Here is an 18150-nt window from a genome sequence, read left to right on the forward strand (position 1 = left end):
CGACGAGTTCTAGCGCGATTTGGATTTGATTTAAATGGAATTCTTGATTTAAAAAAGACGTAAAATGGGCTAGATGACTGTTAAAAGATTCACTTATTTATTGACATGTTTATTCTTTTTCCTGTTTATTTGTTTAATTATCATCAACCTACGTGAGTTTTAAGTAAATTAGTTGTGATCAACTATTCTAAAGGGGAAATAAGCTTCAATTTAATAAAAAAAAAATGGTTTTATTAACGTTTCGACGGCCAAATCGGATGTCGTTGTCAAAATACAAAATATTACTAAATTAAACAAAAATGTCGTTGCTTAGTAAACAATTCTTCTAAAAAAAGAATGTGTGTGTACTTTGTACGCACGTAAGAAGTTATACTTCTATTGTATAATTTCAACGAAATAAATATACTAAACAGTTTATTTGTATTTTATTTTAATATTAAACTAATTCTAATACTTACCTACAACTTTCAAAAATTTTTTATTAAAACAATAGGTACCAAAAATTAAAAAAAAAGAATATGAATCGTCCGGGATTTGAATCCGGGACCTCTTAATCTCTGGTCCAATGCTCTACCAACGAAGCTATCATCGCTCTGTGTACGTGACATCTCGGACAAAATTACAAATCACGGTGACAAAGACAAATAGATCAAGTGAAGTACAAAAATGTTATCATAGATACTTTATTATCTTACTCCCGAGGAAGTCAAATCCAAAGACAAAAATTATAATAAATAATATATTTACTAAAAACACTAATATATTCTTTTAATGACTTATTTGCGCTGATACATACATAACTTGAAAGATTGGCAACGAACTACATATTGTCTGTGTGCGCATGCGCCCAGAATAATAAAAATTCACTCCCAATCGCGCCTAAAGAAGAAGTATAACTTCAATAATTCAATTTAATCTGACATGAGTCAGAATATGCCGATATTATTAGAAGAATTTTTTACTATGTAAGCAACAACATTTTTGTTTAATTTAGTAATATTTTGAATTTTGGCAACGACATCCTGCGAACTTCAAATGTGAGGCAACAGTGCGTCGGTATAATATCGACACTGACGCATTTATACTATCAAAAACAATCATTTTTATACACATAGGCGCGAAATGTTGCCAAGTCAGTGACGTTCGATTTCTTGTTATAAAAAAATCGATTTTTAGTAGTTCCAATGCGACACAAAATCTAGGCACGGAATAAAAAAGTTTATTTGAAGAAAGTGTATTTTTTTGTCTTTCTTAATGGCGGTACAGGCTCCTTTTTTCAATATTTTATTTAGTTATAGAGTATAGAGTAATTTCCACATACTAACATAATTCTGAAATTGGGCTCTGTACCGCCATTCTTTATTATATTACGAATATGTGTGCCAAATACCTCGACAAAATATTCAAAATTAGAGCCGCAATCTTGGAACGCGTTTGTTGCTACCTGTTGATCGCTACTGTTTGCTCTTAAATTGTGCCTTATTTCCCATTTAGAATACATAGTTGATTATAAAATTGCCTCAAGGAAAGAGCTTCAGAACAAAATTAGTTGTGTGGTTTTGCCTTTTCTTATTTTGGCGTTGACCCATTGCTATATTTGCGTCTCTCTGTCTTTTACACCACGCATTATTTCTTCTATCTGTTGGTAGAATTCTTCTGTTTTCTCTTCATTTGTATCCGCTGTTGGTGCATCATAATAGCAACACCATCACTATGATTTGGTTCCTGTGCCTCGCTTCTCGAGTAATACATCAATACTCCTTCTGTTCTTCCGGTTCCAGGTCATCTACCTAATTTCACTCATTGATCTTATATCTTTTCATTTACTTGACCACATTTCTTGATTTGCCAGCCTGATACAGTGGTTGTACATTCCATGTCGCTACTTTAATGATTTCTCTTTTTGGACCAGTCCCATAGTTTTCACTCCGGCCTGGATCCCTACCTAACGTGACCGGTCGAACATTTCTCACTATCAGGCCCGGAAACACCTGAGGTTCATTTATTTCGAATTCCAGGATGGTTTTCTTGGGAATAATAAAAATTACTCTGTTATTGTTAAATTTATTTTGCTTCCACACTTATCTTAACCCTAGTTCTTATACTCCTTGATACATGCTACTCATATTCGTTACATACTCACCGGGAACTTCTTTCTTATTGAGGGCTCACTACAGAACTTTTCGAGAAACTATATCATATGCTTTCTCAAGATCAATGAATATCATTTGAGCGTTCTTTTCTTTATTTCTGTATTGTTCCATCAGCTTCGTTCACTTGAACTTTATTCAAGAAAATATAAAGGAGAAAAATAAACAAGGCCACCACAAGGTTTCTTTATTCTCAAACTTTTTTCTTGAGGTTTTTCCAAGTAATTGAACAGCATATCCAGTAATACTCTAGCCATCTTCCTCCAAATTGTATTCAAGTAATTTAGAATACATTGTGTAGAATTTTCCATTAAATAATCTATCACTGAGAATTCATCATCAGCATCATCAACAGCTATTCCATCCATCGCCAGAAGGAAGCCTTCCTTAGATGTATCCATTCATTTTAGTTTGTTGTTTTTTGCATCCATTGATGACCAGCCATTCACTTGATGTCATCAGTCCATCTTGTTTGAGGTCTGCCTCTACTTATTTTGCCTTGGTTGCCATTTAATAATTTGCTTCGTCCAACGGTTGTTTTCCATTCTTCCTATGTGTGCTGCCCAGTTTCATTTTAACATGACAATCTTCTGGATCACGTCTTTACTTTTAACCGTCACGTCGTCTTATTTCTTTCACTGTAAATTGGATGCACTCAGTACTCTCGGAATCTCTTCTTGGATTTCCTCCTCCGTTATATGAGAGCGATAATAACATTTCTGGATAATTTTTTCATTGTGCGACTACTAACTTCAACAGTCAAATAAGAACTTTAGTACTAAATCGTTCGAGAATAGTCGGTCGGCTGTTGATAGTGTGCTCCCTCTTCACCAGCCCGACTGTTTAGTTGGCTCAGTATGCGCACTAAGGCAGCACATCAAAGAAACATGAAACGTAAATCACGTTTCATGGAAATAAAACACTGCTAAACAAATAGACGTCTGGCCAGTTATGAGACTATCTGAAAATAAAAATGTGCTATGAGCATGAATCACACTCGTTTCATTGGTAGGCGGACTTTAAGATTTGTTTAGCCGTGTTTAATTTTCATGAAACGTGTTTTACGTTTCATGTTTCGTTGGTGTGCGGCTTGCCTAACAGCCCATCCCGACTAAACTATATGCCGATAAAAAGTCTGCAGTATGCGGGGCTCCGCTCACTGCAGTGTTTTATCCTTCCAGTGTTTTAATTTTTGAAGGAACGCAAAAGTGCTATTATTTTGCTTTAAAAGTTCGAAGCGTTCGTCAAATTTAGTAATTGCGGTATCTAATAGGTAATAGTAAAACTTTACTTTAAAATGTATTTTCGCATCAGTTACTGATACATCTTCCGCCTTCTATTTAAAAAATTTTCATATTTTATGTTGAAACAAAGTAAAGGACCCGCTCTTTGGTGCTCGGCGCTCCTAACATCCCGGCGCCCGTGTGCATCGCACACCCTGCACAATAGGTAAAGCCGCCTCTGATCCGAAGGTCCAAAAATGGCAGACTATTATGTAAAAAACACAAAATATTGTTTTTAAATTTTTATTTTGACAATTTTAAATATGAATAGGGAATGAAAACTATTTAGTATCTAGTTTTAATATGTTTTTTAACATTCGTAACAGTAAAAGTAATATGTTTTCAAAAATGTTTGATTTTGTTGTAATATCTGTAGTTTCTTAAATTCAATCAAAAATATTTTCTACCTTCTTTCTTATTAAATACATTAAATTTAAGTTACATACTTTGTATATTAATGTAAAGTCTTAAAATAAAACGACAAAACTATTAAGTACAGTAGGCCTCCAGTGGTGATCTTAATCGATTTTCAAAAGGCGTATGACACTCTATGTTTCAAAAGATTAGTAAAGCATTACAGAAATAATAGAACAGGAGCAACAGTGCTGTGAATCGCTTGAGATAAATCACCAGGACATCAATCTTTGTCCAAATTGGAAATGTTTAGCTTATTGAGAGATAAAAATACTAAGCAACACTAAATGACAGGTTAGGATGAATTTTCCTCTTTGATTTTGAAATTTGTCCAAACAATATGAAATTTAAAGTAAAACTAAATCTGCTGACAAGCTTTTAGTTTGGTGCACAATTTCTGTAGATATGTTAAACGAGATTGGGGGGAAATATTACCATTTACACTGAATTTTATGAAAATATTCATTATCAGAACGACGAAATATGTTGGTCTGATGTCGCTCCGACTCATTATACCAGAAAGACCCAGGAATGTTTGTAGCAACATAACAATTCTGTACAAAGAGAACATTACTAGTTTTGATGGGAAATAAGCCACAATTTTACTAAAAAAATGATTTTATTAACGTTTTATTTTATTAAATCATTTTTTTAGTAAAATTGTGGCTTATTTCCCATCAAAACTAGTAATTATAAAAATGCCACAAGAAAATAGCTTCAGAACAACACAAAGAGAACATGTCCTCAGCTCGTCTAGTAGAAACTTTATGGTCAGTATTGTGTCGAAAGGTTTATAGTCTAGAGAAATAAGATTTTTCTCGTGACACATCCCCCTCCAGGCCGAAACTAAATTTTTTGAGTGGTATGGACATCTATATTAATAACCTATATGTTTCCTGCAGCCGATTTTGATGATATACATAGTTATAAACAAAAAAAAAACTTATAAAAAAAAACTCATAAATCGTCTAAAAAATTTCAATATGGCGTTCGCTGAATATGTCTATCCTTATTGGTTGCTTAGAAAATTGCAAAATAAATCATGAATTTTGAGTTTTTATAAATATTCATAACTTATGTAAAAATTAACTTCTTATTATACGAATTTCTGAGACTTCTGGTGCTTAAATTATATTTTAAATTTCAAAGCAATTGGTCAAATAGTTTAAAAGTTATTTAATTTGTTTATCCCAAATTCATTTTTTTTGCAACACTATAAGTCAGAAAATTATGAGGTTACAGTAAAACTTCTTATAGTTTATGGAAGAAGAACATTTATACTATTGACTTAATTAAAAAAAAATGACAAAAAGTAATTTTAAACAGTGTAAAATTATTTTGCAAAAACACGTCGATTTTTGCTTACTTATAAACAATTAAAATAACTTTTTAACCGTTACCCGTAGAAAAATTATTTTTTCATATTTGGAAAGACTGAATTTTTATACACATTTAGAAAGAAAAACAATTATTGTCCTAGGACAATTAGGGACGAAGTTAGCCCTCCCCCCTTTTTAATTCACATGTTGGTGCAAAATAATTTTGCAGCATTTAGAATTATTTTTTGTCATTTTTTTTAAATTAAATTAATAGTATAAATCTTCTTCTTTCATAAACTATCCAAAGTACTAGTGTAATTTCATCATTTTCTGACTTATAGCGTTGCAAAAAAAATTAATTTGGGATAAACAAATTAAATACCTTTTAAATTATTTGACCAATTACTTTGAAATTTAGGGTATGATTTAAGCACCAGAAGTCTCAGCATTCCGTGTAATAAGAACGTCCTATGTTAATTTTTACATAAGTTATGAATATTTATATAAACTCAAAATTTATGATTTATTTTGCAATTTTCTAAGCAACCAATAAGGATAGACATATTCAGCGAACGCCATATTGAAGTTTTTTATACAATTTATGAGTTTCTTGCTCTCAAATTTGTTTAAAATACTTAGCTTTTTGGTTATAGACGAAAAAAGCGAAAATTTACCGTTTTTTGATCTTCATTTGTTTATAACTATGTATATCATCAAAATCGGCTGCAGGAAACATATAGGTTATTAATAGTGTGACCAACTAGCCCGAAAAATCCGGGACATGGCCCGAATTACGAAGTCGTGTCCCGGCGTCCCGGACAAGGCTTGGCCATCCGAATTTTCAACGTTTTGGTAAAATTCCATATTGAAACTTTGAATACATCATTCTTCTAAGAATTCACATCAAATTGAATTGGTGGGACGAAAAAATGTCGACAATTTCTAGACCGTTATACTAATACCACATCCAAAACGCATGCATTTTATATCGTATTATAGTTCCACGAAAACTCAAACTCTGGACTTTTTCCGGTTTCTATATTTTAATTATCGTCTTCTGAAAAGACGATTTAAAAACATGAATATTAAATAATGATAATTATATTTTAACGCAAGGTTCAATTTACAAGGAAATCCAACATTAGTTGAATTTCTAATTTTTCGTTTTTTGAGAACGATTTCCGGCTTGAAAGTCGAAACCTCAAAAACAAAATGTCAAAAAAACAAAAATGTAATTATCATTACAACCCATTCCGTCAAAAAAATTTTTGTCAACACAAAAATGTTAAATAATCAATAAAATTAAATTAAAATCAATAAAACTTAAATTAAATTAAAGTTTTATATTAAAAAAAATGGCCCGATTTTCATTGAAAAGTCCCGGATTTTAGGTAGTTTTTTCAGTCTTGTCCCGAATTCGACTAAATTGGAGTTGGTCACACTAGTTATTAATATAGATGTCCATACTACTCAAAAAATGTGGTTTCGGACTGGAGGGGGTTGTGTAACCAACAGGATTTTTTTTTTCCTTATTTCTCTGAACTATTATGAAACCGCTTGGGAAGCTTAGAAATATGGACTCAATAAAAACGTAAAAAAGACAAAGCTATTGATCATTAGGAAGAAAAAGATAGAAGGTTAACCCTACGTCAACCATGTCCCAGTAGAAAGAGTGACGCACTACAATTACCTCGGCACCATAATAAATGAAGAATGGACCAACAACTAAGAGATAAGAGCGCCTTCAATCGGATGGGACCCTTCTTCAAGAGCCACAACCTCTCTCTTGGCATAAAAGTATGAATGGTGGACCTTGAACGAAGATATGTGCAGAAAATTGGAAGCATTTGAGATATGGCTATATTTGAGAATACTTAAAATCCCGTGGACTAACCAGGTCACAAATGAGGAGGTCGTCAGAAAAATGAAAAAGAACCGAGAGGTACTAACAACCATCAAATTTCAAAAGTTACAATACTTCGAACACATTATGCGAAATAAATCCAGATATGAACTCCTACAAGCCACTCTGCAAGCAAAAATATTTGGAAAGCGAGGTCCAGGAAGAAGAAGAATATCCTGGTTAAAGAACCTGGTTCAACACAATATCTATGCAACATTTCGGTGCAGTTGCAGATAACATAAATATTGCCATGATGACCGCCAATATTCGTCACGGATAGGCACATCAAAAAGCTCAGAAAGAACAATAATTACGGGTACGGATTTTTAACAAAGTAGACCTCAGCATAGAGCAAAAAAAGATCGGGCAAGTCACGAGCAAAATGGGTTTCATTGATAGTCCAAGTAATGAAGCTTAAAATAGGACAAAACCTCGCAATTTTTACAAAATGGATGGATTTGCCTGACAATTTGAGAATAAGTAGTGGATAGCCCAAGGATCAAAATCTATATCATGCCGAAAGGCGCTTTTACCATGGGGGTGGTTGCCACCCCATCTCGAGGGTGAAAATTTTTTATTATATTTTGACCGCAAAAGTTGGTAAAACCATTCATTCTAACCAAAAAACGTTCTATACATTTTTTTGATAAAATTAATAGTTTTCTATTTATTCGCTATCGAAAGTGTTAGTTTTATATCGAAAAAATCAATGTTTTTTATCAGTTTTCTGCTAATAACTCAAAAAGTTTTCGTTTTATTAAAACAACTTTACTTAACAAAAATGTACCTTTTGAAAAAATAAACAAAAATGTTTTTTTTAATTTTCTTTAAGACCAATAGTAATCGAACGATACTTTATTATATGTTAGCTCTTCTTCGCCAAATGCTAAATATTGTAGTTTCAAAGTCAAAAGACGGGAAAACTATGCATTTTTCGAGGATAACTTGTTGAAATTAGTTTAACACATTCACGGACACGCTGTCATTGTATACACGTATTCTTATGGAGTAAATGACTTCATATGCAGTCATGACCGTGAATGTGTTAAAGTATGTAGTTAAAAATATCTATCTCCAGAAATAAGAAAAAAGTCTCTAGCCCAAAAATTAAGTGACTTATTATAAAAAGAATGTCAGTCTCCATTTTTTCAGCGAAAAAGTGATCGGAAACAACCTCCTAATCACCACCCTAATCAAAATTAGTCATTGACCTTATTTGGTCTTCTTTATCTATGTATTATTAATAGGTTCTAGAAGTTTGACCGGCTTAGAATGATTAGTTTTAAAAAAAATGGAGTTAAAAACGAATAACGAATTTTTGTAGTTTGGTAAAAATGCCCTTTTCTTCAGAATAGAAAGATTAGCATCAGAGATACGAGAAATATTTAAATATGAAATTGTAGCATATTTAATTCCGAAGAATTGGGTTTGTAAAAATTTTTTCTACGGAGAAAAGTGAGCTATTGACAATTAATACTTGTAATAACATGCAAAAAGCATCTTTACCAACCCTTTCAAAGTCACCTCTTTTTGCGACTGAGGATTTTAAAAGGATTTAATATTAATAGCCTTATAGATCTTGTAAAAACCTACAAAATTCTTTTTTACCAAACTTTCTAAAATAAAAAATAAAAAGCTGTGGCTAAAAAATTAATATATTTCTTTGAAAAAAAAAAAGAGAAATCCAATTGGAAGCATAATAATGTAAGTTAGCGGTGTTTTTAGTCATTGGCCTTATTCATTCTTCTTTATTTAATTCACTCAAATACGCAATACTCAATACAATTAATACGCAAATAGCGTATTAATTGTACGCTATTTAATTCACAAGAATTTGGTTTGGAAAAACTTTTTCTACGGCAAAAATTGAGTGAATTGTAAATGAGTAGGTATATCGGAAACATTGTTTTTTTCATATAAAACTATCACTTTCGATAGCGAATAAATCAAAAACTATTACTTTTATCAAAAAAATGTATAGAACATTTTTTGCTTAGAATGAATGTTTTTATAAACTTTTGCGGTCAAAATATAATAAAACATTTCCACCCCCGACATGAGGTGGCAACCACCCCCATGGTAAAAGCGCCTTTCGGCATCATATAGATTTTGATCCTTGGACTATCCAGTACTTATTCTCAGATTTTCAAGCAAATCCATCCATTCTGTAAAAATTGCGAGGTGAAAAGCTTCGGTTCCTGGATTATAAGGGCTACGGCCCACTATGATTTTGTAAATTAGTTTTCGAATTGTCTAAAGATTAAGAAACTGGCGAAGAAAAATGTGGCGATCAAAAGTAAAAGAGGACACCCAAAGTACTGATCCCACACAAAAAATAATGATTTATTTAAGATTTAATTTTGGTCAGCCGAATTTTGTGTTTGTGTTCATTGGATTATGAAGTTTAGATGGTGAGTGTTTATTAATAATGTAATAGCTATTTGTATAACAAGGGAGAAAAGTGCTACTTTTCCTCCCGAGAATGAAGTTTGCTGCTCGACGCGTGGTGGAGGGTAGCAGTAATCATTCAAGGGAGGAAAAGGCACTTTACTCCCATGTTATACATATGGTTTTTCCACCTTCCTCAAATTAATAACAAGTCATTTTTCAGTTTTACCTAATTTATTTATGTAACTAACCAACAAAATTTATTAAAACTAAAACTAACAAGTAGGTACAATATAACTGTCAACTGTCAAATATCAGTCAAATTATTAATGTAAACATTGTTAAATCAAAATAACAATTTACTGTTTGTTACCATTCTGCAAAATACAGGGTGTTTTATAAATAAACGTTAAAATGTATATGAGACTTACGTAATAGAAAATAGATATTGTACAGGGCGTCAATAAGTTATATTTCATGAATGAAATATCATGACGTCACTTTTACTTTTCCTCCCTAGGGAGGAAAAATATGGAGGAAAAGTACAACTTTGCTCCCTACAATCAGGTCCGGAAAAGTATACTTTCGGTAGAGGTAGGTGGAAATAGCTATTTGTATAACAAGGGAGGAAAGTGCTACTTTTCCTCCCGAGAATGAAGTTTACTGCCCGACGCGTAGCGGAGGGCAGTAATCATTCAAGGGAGGAAAAGGCACTTTACTCCCATGTTATACATATGGTTTTTCCACCTTCCTCAAATAACAAGTCATTTTTTCATTTTTACTTAATTTATTTATATAACTAACCAACAAAATTTATTAGAACTAAAACTAACAAGTACGTACAATATAACTGTCAAGTGTCAAATATAAGTCAAATTAATAATGTAAACATTGTTAAAAATCAAAATAACAATTTACTGTTTTTTACCATTCTGCAAAATACAGAGTTTTTTATAAATAAACGTTAAAATGTATAGAAACTTACGTAATACAAAATAGATATTGTACAGGGCGTCAATAAGTTACATTTCATGAATGAAATACCATGACGTCACTTTTACTTTTCCTCCCTAGGGAGGAAAAATATTTTCCTCCCTAGGGAGGAAAAGTACAACTTTGCTCCCTACAATCAGGTCCGGAAAAGTATACTTTCGGTAGAGGTAGGTGGAAAAAAATATTACTATTCTAGGAATAAATAACTAGTGATAATGGTATGTCAATATGAAAATGGCAGTATTAAGGATACATTGATTTTCTTAGTTGGTGTTGACTTAAATATGTACAATTTTCAATAAATATTGGTACTTTTAAGAGGAAACAGTAGCGATCAACAGGTAGCGAAAACGCGTTCCAAGATTGCGGCTGTAATTTTAAATATTTTTTCGAGATATTTGGCACACGTATTCGTAATATAATAAAGAATGACGGTACAGAGCCCAATTTGAACAACATGTTATTATGTGGAAATTACTCTGTAATTAAGTACAATATTAAAAAAACGAGCCTGTACCGCCATTAAGAAGAACAAAAAAAAAAATACACTTTCTTCAAATAAACTTTTTTATCCGATGCCTAGATTTTGTGTCATTTTGGAACTACTAAAATTTTTTATTTCATTAGTAGTTCCAAAATGACACAAAATCTAGGCATCGGATAAAAAAGTTTATTTGAAGAAAGTGTATTTTTTTGTTCTTCTTAATGGCGGTACAGGCTCGTTTTTTTAATATTGTATTTAATTACAGAGTAATTTCCACATATTAATATATTTTTCAAATTGGGCTCTGTACCGCCATTCTTTATTATATTACGAATACGTGTGCCAAATATCTCGAAAAAATATTCAAAATTACAGCCGCAATCTTGGAACGCGTTTTGGCTACCTGTTGATCGCTACTGTATCACCTTAAGTCTTCTAATATAAGGGTACGAGCTTTACGAATCTGTAATTTATATCAATAGATTCTGTTTTAGTTAGTGCTTAAGGTACATTGAATTTAAAAAAAACTTTATCAAATCGTTCGAAATTTTCAATCGTCCAAAAATCAAAACATTGTGGCACATACATAAAATTTAACTTGTGCTCATCATATCCGCCATATTGTTATGGAAGATGTACAAATTTTGGAAACTTTTAAACAACATTTTTTAGTTTTACACAATTTAATATTGAGAATCATTGATAATTATTATTTTTTGCTTATATTTTTTGATTAAAATAAGTGGGTATTTCTGATGGCTTTTCAGGTAAATTTTTTAGATATTCTAATACTTTGTTCGAGTTTAATATACTTTTTTGACATTTTTACTAGTTTTCAAAAAAAAAAAAACAAATTTGATATCATCTATAGTTCTTTCAAGTCCACAAAAATTTCGCTTTTTAAGGCGTACCCTTATATTCGATAATTACCATATTATTTTTTTTAAACTTCCATTGCATGACTGTTTAAGCATTTTGTTTTTATTTATTCTGTTTATTTTTTTTATTTCACGAAATACCAACAGGAAACTATCAAACAACTGAACATTTTCATAAGTTTTAGCTTTTGCTACACTTTTTACTGCTGTGAAAAACTGACATGCAATAAAAGTTTTAGAAAAATTTTAGGCCTCAATCACAGTTTATAATGCTAAAGAATCAGTTAATTCATTCTCAAATTTTGACGGTTCCAATTATGCAATCCACTTCTGAAACAAAATTTTGAATGCACAACAATAACGACCAATCACATGGAACGTAGAGAACAAATGATTATTGCGGAGTGACCCTACTGATTTTTTAGCATTATACTGTCCTACAACCATATTATCTAAACATTCTTTTGTTCTTAACCATTATTATTTATAAAAAATAATATCTTCGATACATAACAACAGATCTTATTTCGATGTATTTAAACCTCAACCACCTTTAATTCATCTTCGGTATTTACTCTTAGTGTAAGGCTTTTGATACCTATCTCGTTGTCTTACAGATCTATGGTTGGTAGTACTGGTGCTTACGCTCGTGGCACCATTTTGTGTTTTTTGTTGGTACTGGGAAATAACAGGAGGCTTGGTTGCCACAGTTTCATTAATCTTCAACTCATCCTCCCTCTTTTTCTCCATCATCTTCAATTTAGCTTCAATTGCTTGGATTTGTGAGGTTCTGTCAGTTTTTTGCTCTGCTTTTGACATGGCCAACGCTGGTATCACAAGGTCATCTTTCGGTTTATCTGGTTCCTCCTTAAAATTATTATTTTTATTAGAGAATGTTTCGTTATAAACAAAATAAATGATTTTATGCAATATAAAACTTCCATTTTAAAAAAAGAATTGCTGAAAGATGGTTTAACCCTTAAGCTCCTAGCGTCACATATATGTAACGCAGAAACCGCTAAAATCCTAAGCCTTAAATTCGGTAAGTGATTATAATTTTAACTAAATGATGATGCAAGACTTTCAAGTGACACTTGTTTACTAGTTTTCAGCAGTTGGTTCGAGGATTTGATCTAACCTGTTTATTTAGTTGAGTGTTTTATGCGATGGTGTTTATTATTTATGGTAAAAAATGGATCCCAAGTTTGAGTAAGTATATTTTTACTATTCTTTTATTATATTTTGTTTAAAGTGTTTTCAATTGAGAACAAATGAATGTCTTTTCTTATTGATAATATAAATTTTTAGAAATTTTATCCTGGTTTTGTAAAAAATGACTTTAATTCTTGGTGTTACATTTATGTAACGCTAGGAACATATGGGAGCAAAAATCAGAACTTTTGGAATTGTAACGTATTGTTTGTTCCAGAAAAGGGTTTTCTCTTCAAGAAGCGCTGGAGATAATTAATGCCGTTGACACTTTAGACGTTGATACTATATATAGGTACTGAAACCCCAGAATTGAATGTGCATACAGACGAGGACTTTGGTGATGAGGAATATAATGATTTTAACAGGCTGTCCGAGAGAATTCTAAGAGCACCAGTTGAACTTGTTTTACGAAATAGTGAGAGATTTCGAAATATATGATGATATTGACAAGGCTCAGCCTTCCAGATCATCTTCAAAAGCGAAAAAACTAGTAAAAGGAAAGTTGAAGTTGATCTTATGGACCAGAATGTACCTAGATATCAAGTAGGAATTTGCTCTAAAAAATGATGGTGGTGTCTATTTACATTGATGCTGGACATAACTATGGACATAATGGTCTATTTACATTAATGCTGGACATAACTGGACATAATAGATCCTATGTCACAACTAAAATTTCGAATATATCTAGTAACATCGTATTTTACGAAATTTGGTACCAAACCAAAAGATGCAGTCAGGCCATCTTTGTCCAAAGTAGTCGTAGATATAAGATATGATAAGATTGATCATATCCTGATCTATACTCCTGATAAGAAAAGGAGACGATTTGCAGATGAATGCTGTAGTTCATATGTGTGTACCACGGGTTGCAAGTGCAATGTGGGAGTGTGTATCAAGTGCAACATAGATTTTCATCTACAATAACTTGATAATGATTTTTCATTTATCTAGTTTTGTATTCGTTTGTTATTTTGAAATTTATAATCGGGAATATTTTAAATATGTTTGCTCCTATATCTTCCTAGCATTACATATATGTAACGGCAATTTTCTAAAAAATCAAAAATAATTAAGAAAAAAAAATGTATGTATTTTGTTTTAAAACCTTCTCCTGAATACATCAAAATAAAAAAAAATATCTAAACAAGTTAATTCAGGATCTTAAGGGTTAAATACTCCCTTAAACTTAAATAATATACAAAGTGGTAAGTGAAGATAATACAAATTTTTTTAAACTAATTTATGATATTTCTGCAAAAAATTAAATAAACGTGGAAATGAAAAATTGATTTTTTCAATAGATATTTTCTTCATATCTGTACCTATTACGTCGCCCACCTATTTATCAGTGGTTTATGTCTTGTGTGTTATAATGGAGTTGCTCTGATGAGCCCCTGAGTGTGAAAAGTGTTCTCTCTGTACAATGCTGTTAGTTTCTTTTCTGGCATTGGTTTTGAACCTTTAGGCACTTAATTACATGCAGTTATATCACTAGCTCAGGGGCGTAATGTGTAGGGGTGTGTTGAGTAAAAAAATGTCTTGTTACTTTGTAAAGTTGACTTTGTCTTTACAAAGAGACATTTATTGTATCCGAACGTCTGCGGTCCCTCAGGTGAGTACCTATTCCACAAGGATACAATCTTTTATCAATAAATACTAATATTTGTATGTAATTACCTGGCTAAAGGTTACAAAGCAAGGCAAAAAAAAGAAAAAAACTTCTTAAAAAAACATTTTTGATAATATATTTACAACACTTTTGTATATGTGTGAAAACACGGTGCGAAAAAAAATGATCGTAACATTGTTCAATATCTTTATTGATTATAGAGATGCCATCTTGCACTCAAATTTATTTCAAAGGTATCATTTAGATAACTATTTACTTACATTATTAACACTATGAGCCCAGGTAACACTGATATTCTTCTGTCCAACAAGTAGATTATGTAGGACCTCTTTTGCCAATACAGCATCGTCTTGATTCTTGTAGGTGACAAAAGCATATCCTCTTGGCTGTCCTGCTAGAGGGCCATTTCGATGTAGAATTAGGTCAAATTTTTCAATGGAACCATGTTTTTGCACCAGTTTTAAAAGTTGATACCAATAAACAAAAAACAATGCGTAAGTTGAAATAATATTTAAATACTTAAATAGTAAATAAATTGTTAGCTTCTTGTAAAAAGCTAAAAATTAATATCACTATATTCGAAAGGAACTATATTCATGTGAAATGTACAGTATATTTAACATACAATTCAGAAATACTTATTTCAGTCAATAAAAGACTTTTAATCATATGGTTTCATGTAGGTAAATTTTATTCCCAGAAAATGAACTCTTCTCCCACTAGTCACAGTCACAGGTCATTACTGGTAATCGTTGTGGGCAAACTGGTAAGCAGGCATTTTTGATGAATCTAAGATTAGGGAGCATATGCAAGACTCATAAATTTGATACAAGTATAGACAAAAAAGAGAAATCCTTGACTTTCATTTAAGTCTATCATGAAATACTTTCTGGGTAACTATAGTAGCCTGGACTATTGAGTTTACTGAAGGGGAAAACCTTCAAAACTTTAATGCTCTTGTCACCCATATGTCTATAAAGATGCACAAAGCTCAAATTTGGTCTACTTCCCTGAAAACTGCAGAGATTACAGCGAAGTACTGCAGAGATTACAGCGAAGTGCAAGAGAGACAAAGAGAGACACCAGGACTGCTGGGATGTGAATAAGCTTGTAGACTATTACTAGTGTCTTAAGAGGAATATTAGAGGTTAAAACATGCCAGAAAGAAAAACGATCATTAATCAACAAATAGCTGTTGTAAAAAGGTAACTTTGAAATGAATAACTAAATTTGTGTATAGTAAATAGACCTGATCTGATTGAGAAAAATGGGTTGTTGTTTTGAATGCAGCATTAATTAAATGTAAAAGATCACCTATAAAAATACTGACCTCAAAAATAACCAGGCCAGTGTTATAAAAATAAAATAGTAAAAACCAGAAAACTAAGACCATTGATGCCTTGTGTGTAGCAAGAATATATTAATAGATAAAATATGGATATGGAAGTCAAGAGATATTTTCAAGGAAAATGGGACACTAAAAATGTGGAGAAAAGAATGCAGAAGGCTCTCCAGAAAATGATTACTAGTAAATCATGCAATATGAGGAATAATTAAAGACAACAAAAGAAAGAAATAATTGTCTGGTACAGAAAAATGAGAAATTAAAAATATAAACAGATTTAGATTAGACAGACAGTGTTCCTATTGTTCACAATCAATCAAATACTAACAGGATCAAAAACTTCATCAGAAGGTACCCCCCTCGTTCTTTACTTAACTTTTTAAACATATCGATTAGTCAATGTGCTAAAAGCCTTCCCAAGGAACGGTAACCCTTTAATGTAAAACAATAAGAAAACTTACTCAGTAACTCTAGGGTCTAGATTTCCAATCCATAATCTTTTGTCTTCAGTAGCCATGCCAGTATTTACTAGGTTTTCCATTTCTTCAGATTACGTGTTAGGTATAGGATAGGTATTCAAAACATTTTTCCTGAGAATCTATTAAAAATTAAAATGACTTATTTTTAACTTTTTCTAAATTTAAATTTAAATCACAATAACAAATTGATTTATTTATAATCTGTCATCTGTCCTTTTTCACTTTGTCATATAAAATTCTTCTTTTATTTTTCCGCTGTCAGTTGTCTCATTTATTGGATGTAACTAGCCATGGTGTGTTTTATCCCGTGGGACTATTCAATCTTATAAATTACAGGTTTGTATTGCAAACTTCTGTAAAATAAATATACAAAGCTGGATAACATCTGGTGCTCAAACATACAGTGTAAATTCGGATATTCCGATCAAATATAAATTCTTCATTTCAAAATTCTTCTGCAGATTACAATTTTTAACAGACATCAAAATAACTTTTAATTTGTTTTTATTAAAGTGATTATTAAGCTTGTATAAATTCTTGTTCGGATAGCTTATCCCATTGCCAGCTTTAATTGGGTCAGTTAGTTCTTCTTCTACCTTTACTGTGTTATTCTGGCAGATATTTTAGATCGTTTTGATTATTCCTAGAGGTATCTCCTTGCGTGCAGTAAGTGGATAACATCCTTTAATTTGACCCTGTCAAATGCCTTCTTAAGGTCCACGAAACATAAATAAGCCCGACCTAAACGTTGTTGTTCTTTTGCTAATAGTGTTTAAATTGTATTCAGTTTATTTGTTATAGGTAACTTGGATTGTTAATTTTAGCGTGGTGTTTAATAACTGGCGTGGTGGTGGTTGCCTTCACTGTAGTTCTGATTTGTTCTATTTTGGATTAGTTTTAATACCTAGTTGTGTCTTACCCATGTTTCCTTTTGAATGTATCTCGTTTTTATATTAGTTCGTTAATCTCTTTTCTGTGTCCTCTGTTCATTCTCCATATTTTTTTGTGGATAACATCTTGTGGGATGCAATATATAACAGAATCATAAAATACATCAATAACTTATAGCAGCGAGATGTGGCCGCCGAAAGAAAGAGATTTTAAAACGTTACAGGCAACCGAATAGGATCTTTGTAGGCGTAGCTAGGTGTACTGCTGCTAAATCAAAGTTAGATAAAGTTAGGAATAATAGAATCCGAGAAATTATGAATGTTAGATGTTAGGCATACAATAACCGATAAATACCACAGAATAAACCAACTAAGATGGTATAGTCACTTTCAGAGAATGAGGGAAGATAGCTTCCATTAAGAGGTACTACATTGGATACCCAAGTTAAAAGGAAGAGGGGAAGCTTTAGTTGGAGAGAAGGCATGAACAGAGAAATTAAAGAGAGAGAAATATGTAGATGTCAATTTATGGGAAGACAGAGGAATGGAGAGGAATGAAAATAAAAGAGAGATAGAGAGCTAGAGATTTGTTTATACAGGGTGAGTCACCACTAATGGGACGGAAGATTACAGCGAAATAGTAAAAGATTTGAAAAAATTTTTAAATGATTAGTTTGTAAGTTGATAAAATCTACATTTTAAAATTATTTTGAAATATACAGGGTGTCCCAATAAATGGCGGCGTATCAAAGTTATATTTTTTCTTATGGGACACCCTG

The 18150-nt window shown here is 31.8% G+C and overlaps 1 protein-coding gene and 1 long non-coding RNA gene across 2 annotated transcripts; one reads left to right on the forward strand and one right to left on the reverse strand.

The window, feature by feature from the left end:
• Nucleotides 1–9467: 9467 nt before the first annotated feature.
• On the forward strand, nt 9468–10788 carry LOC126887758 (uncharacterized). Its single transcript, XR_007699192.1, has 2 exons — nt 9468–10024; nt 10591–10788. It is a non-coding gene; the product is annotated as an uncharacterized LOC126887758 (long non-coding RNA).
• A 446-nt stretch (nt 10789–11234) lies between these two features.
• On the reverse strand, nt 11235–16543 carry LOC114328166 (probable RNA-binding protein 18). The gene is made up of 3 exons (XM_050657115.1): nt 16464–16543; nt 14918–15218; nt 11235–12679 (listed from the first exon to the last, which is right to left on the reverse strand). Exons 1-3 carry the CDS (start codon nt 16541–16543, stop codon nt 12371–12373), a joined length of 690 nt encoding a protein of 229 aa, XP_050513072.1. The 3' UTR covers nt 11235–12370.
• Between the last annotated feature and the right edge of the window lie 1607 nt (nt 16544–18150).

Source organism: Diabrotica virgifera, chromosome 7 (assembly GCF_917563875.1).
Source record: "Diabrotica virgifera virgifera chromosome 7, PGI_DIABVI_V3a".
Classification (NCBI taxonomy): domain Eukaryota; kingdom Metazoa; phylum Arthropoda; class Insecta; order Coleoptera; family Chrysomelidae; genus Diabrotica; species Diabrotica virgifera.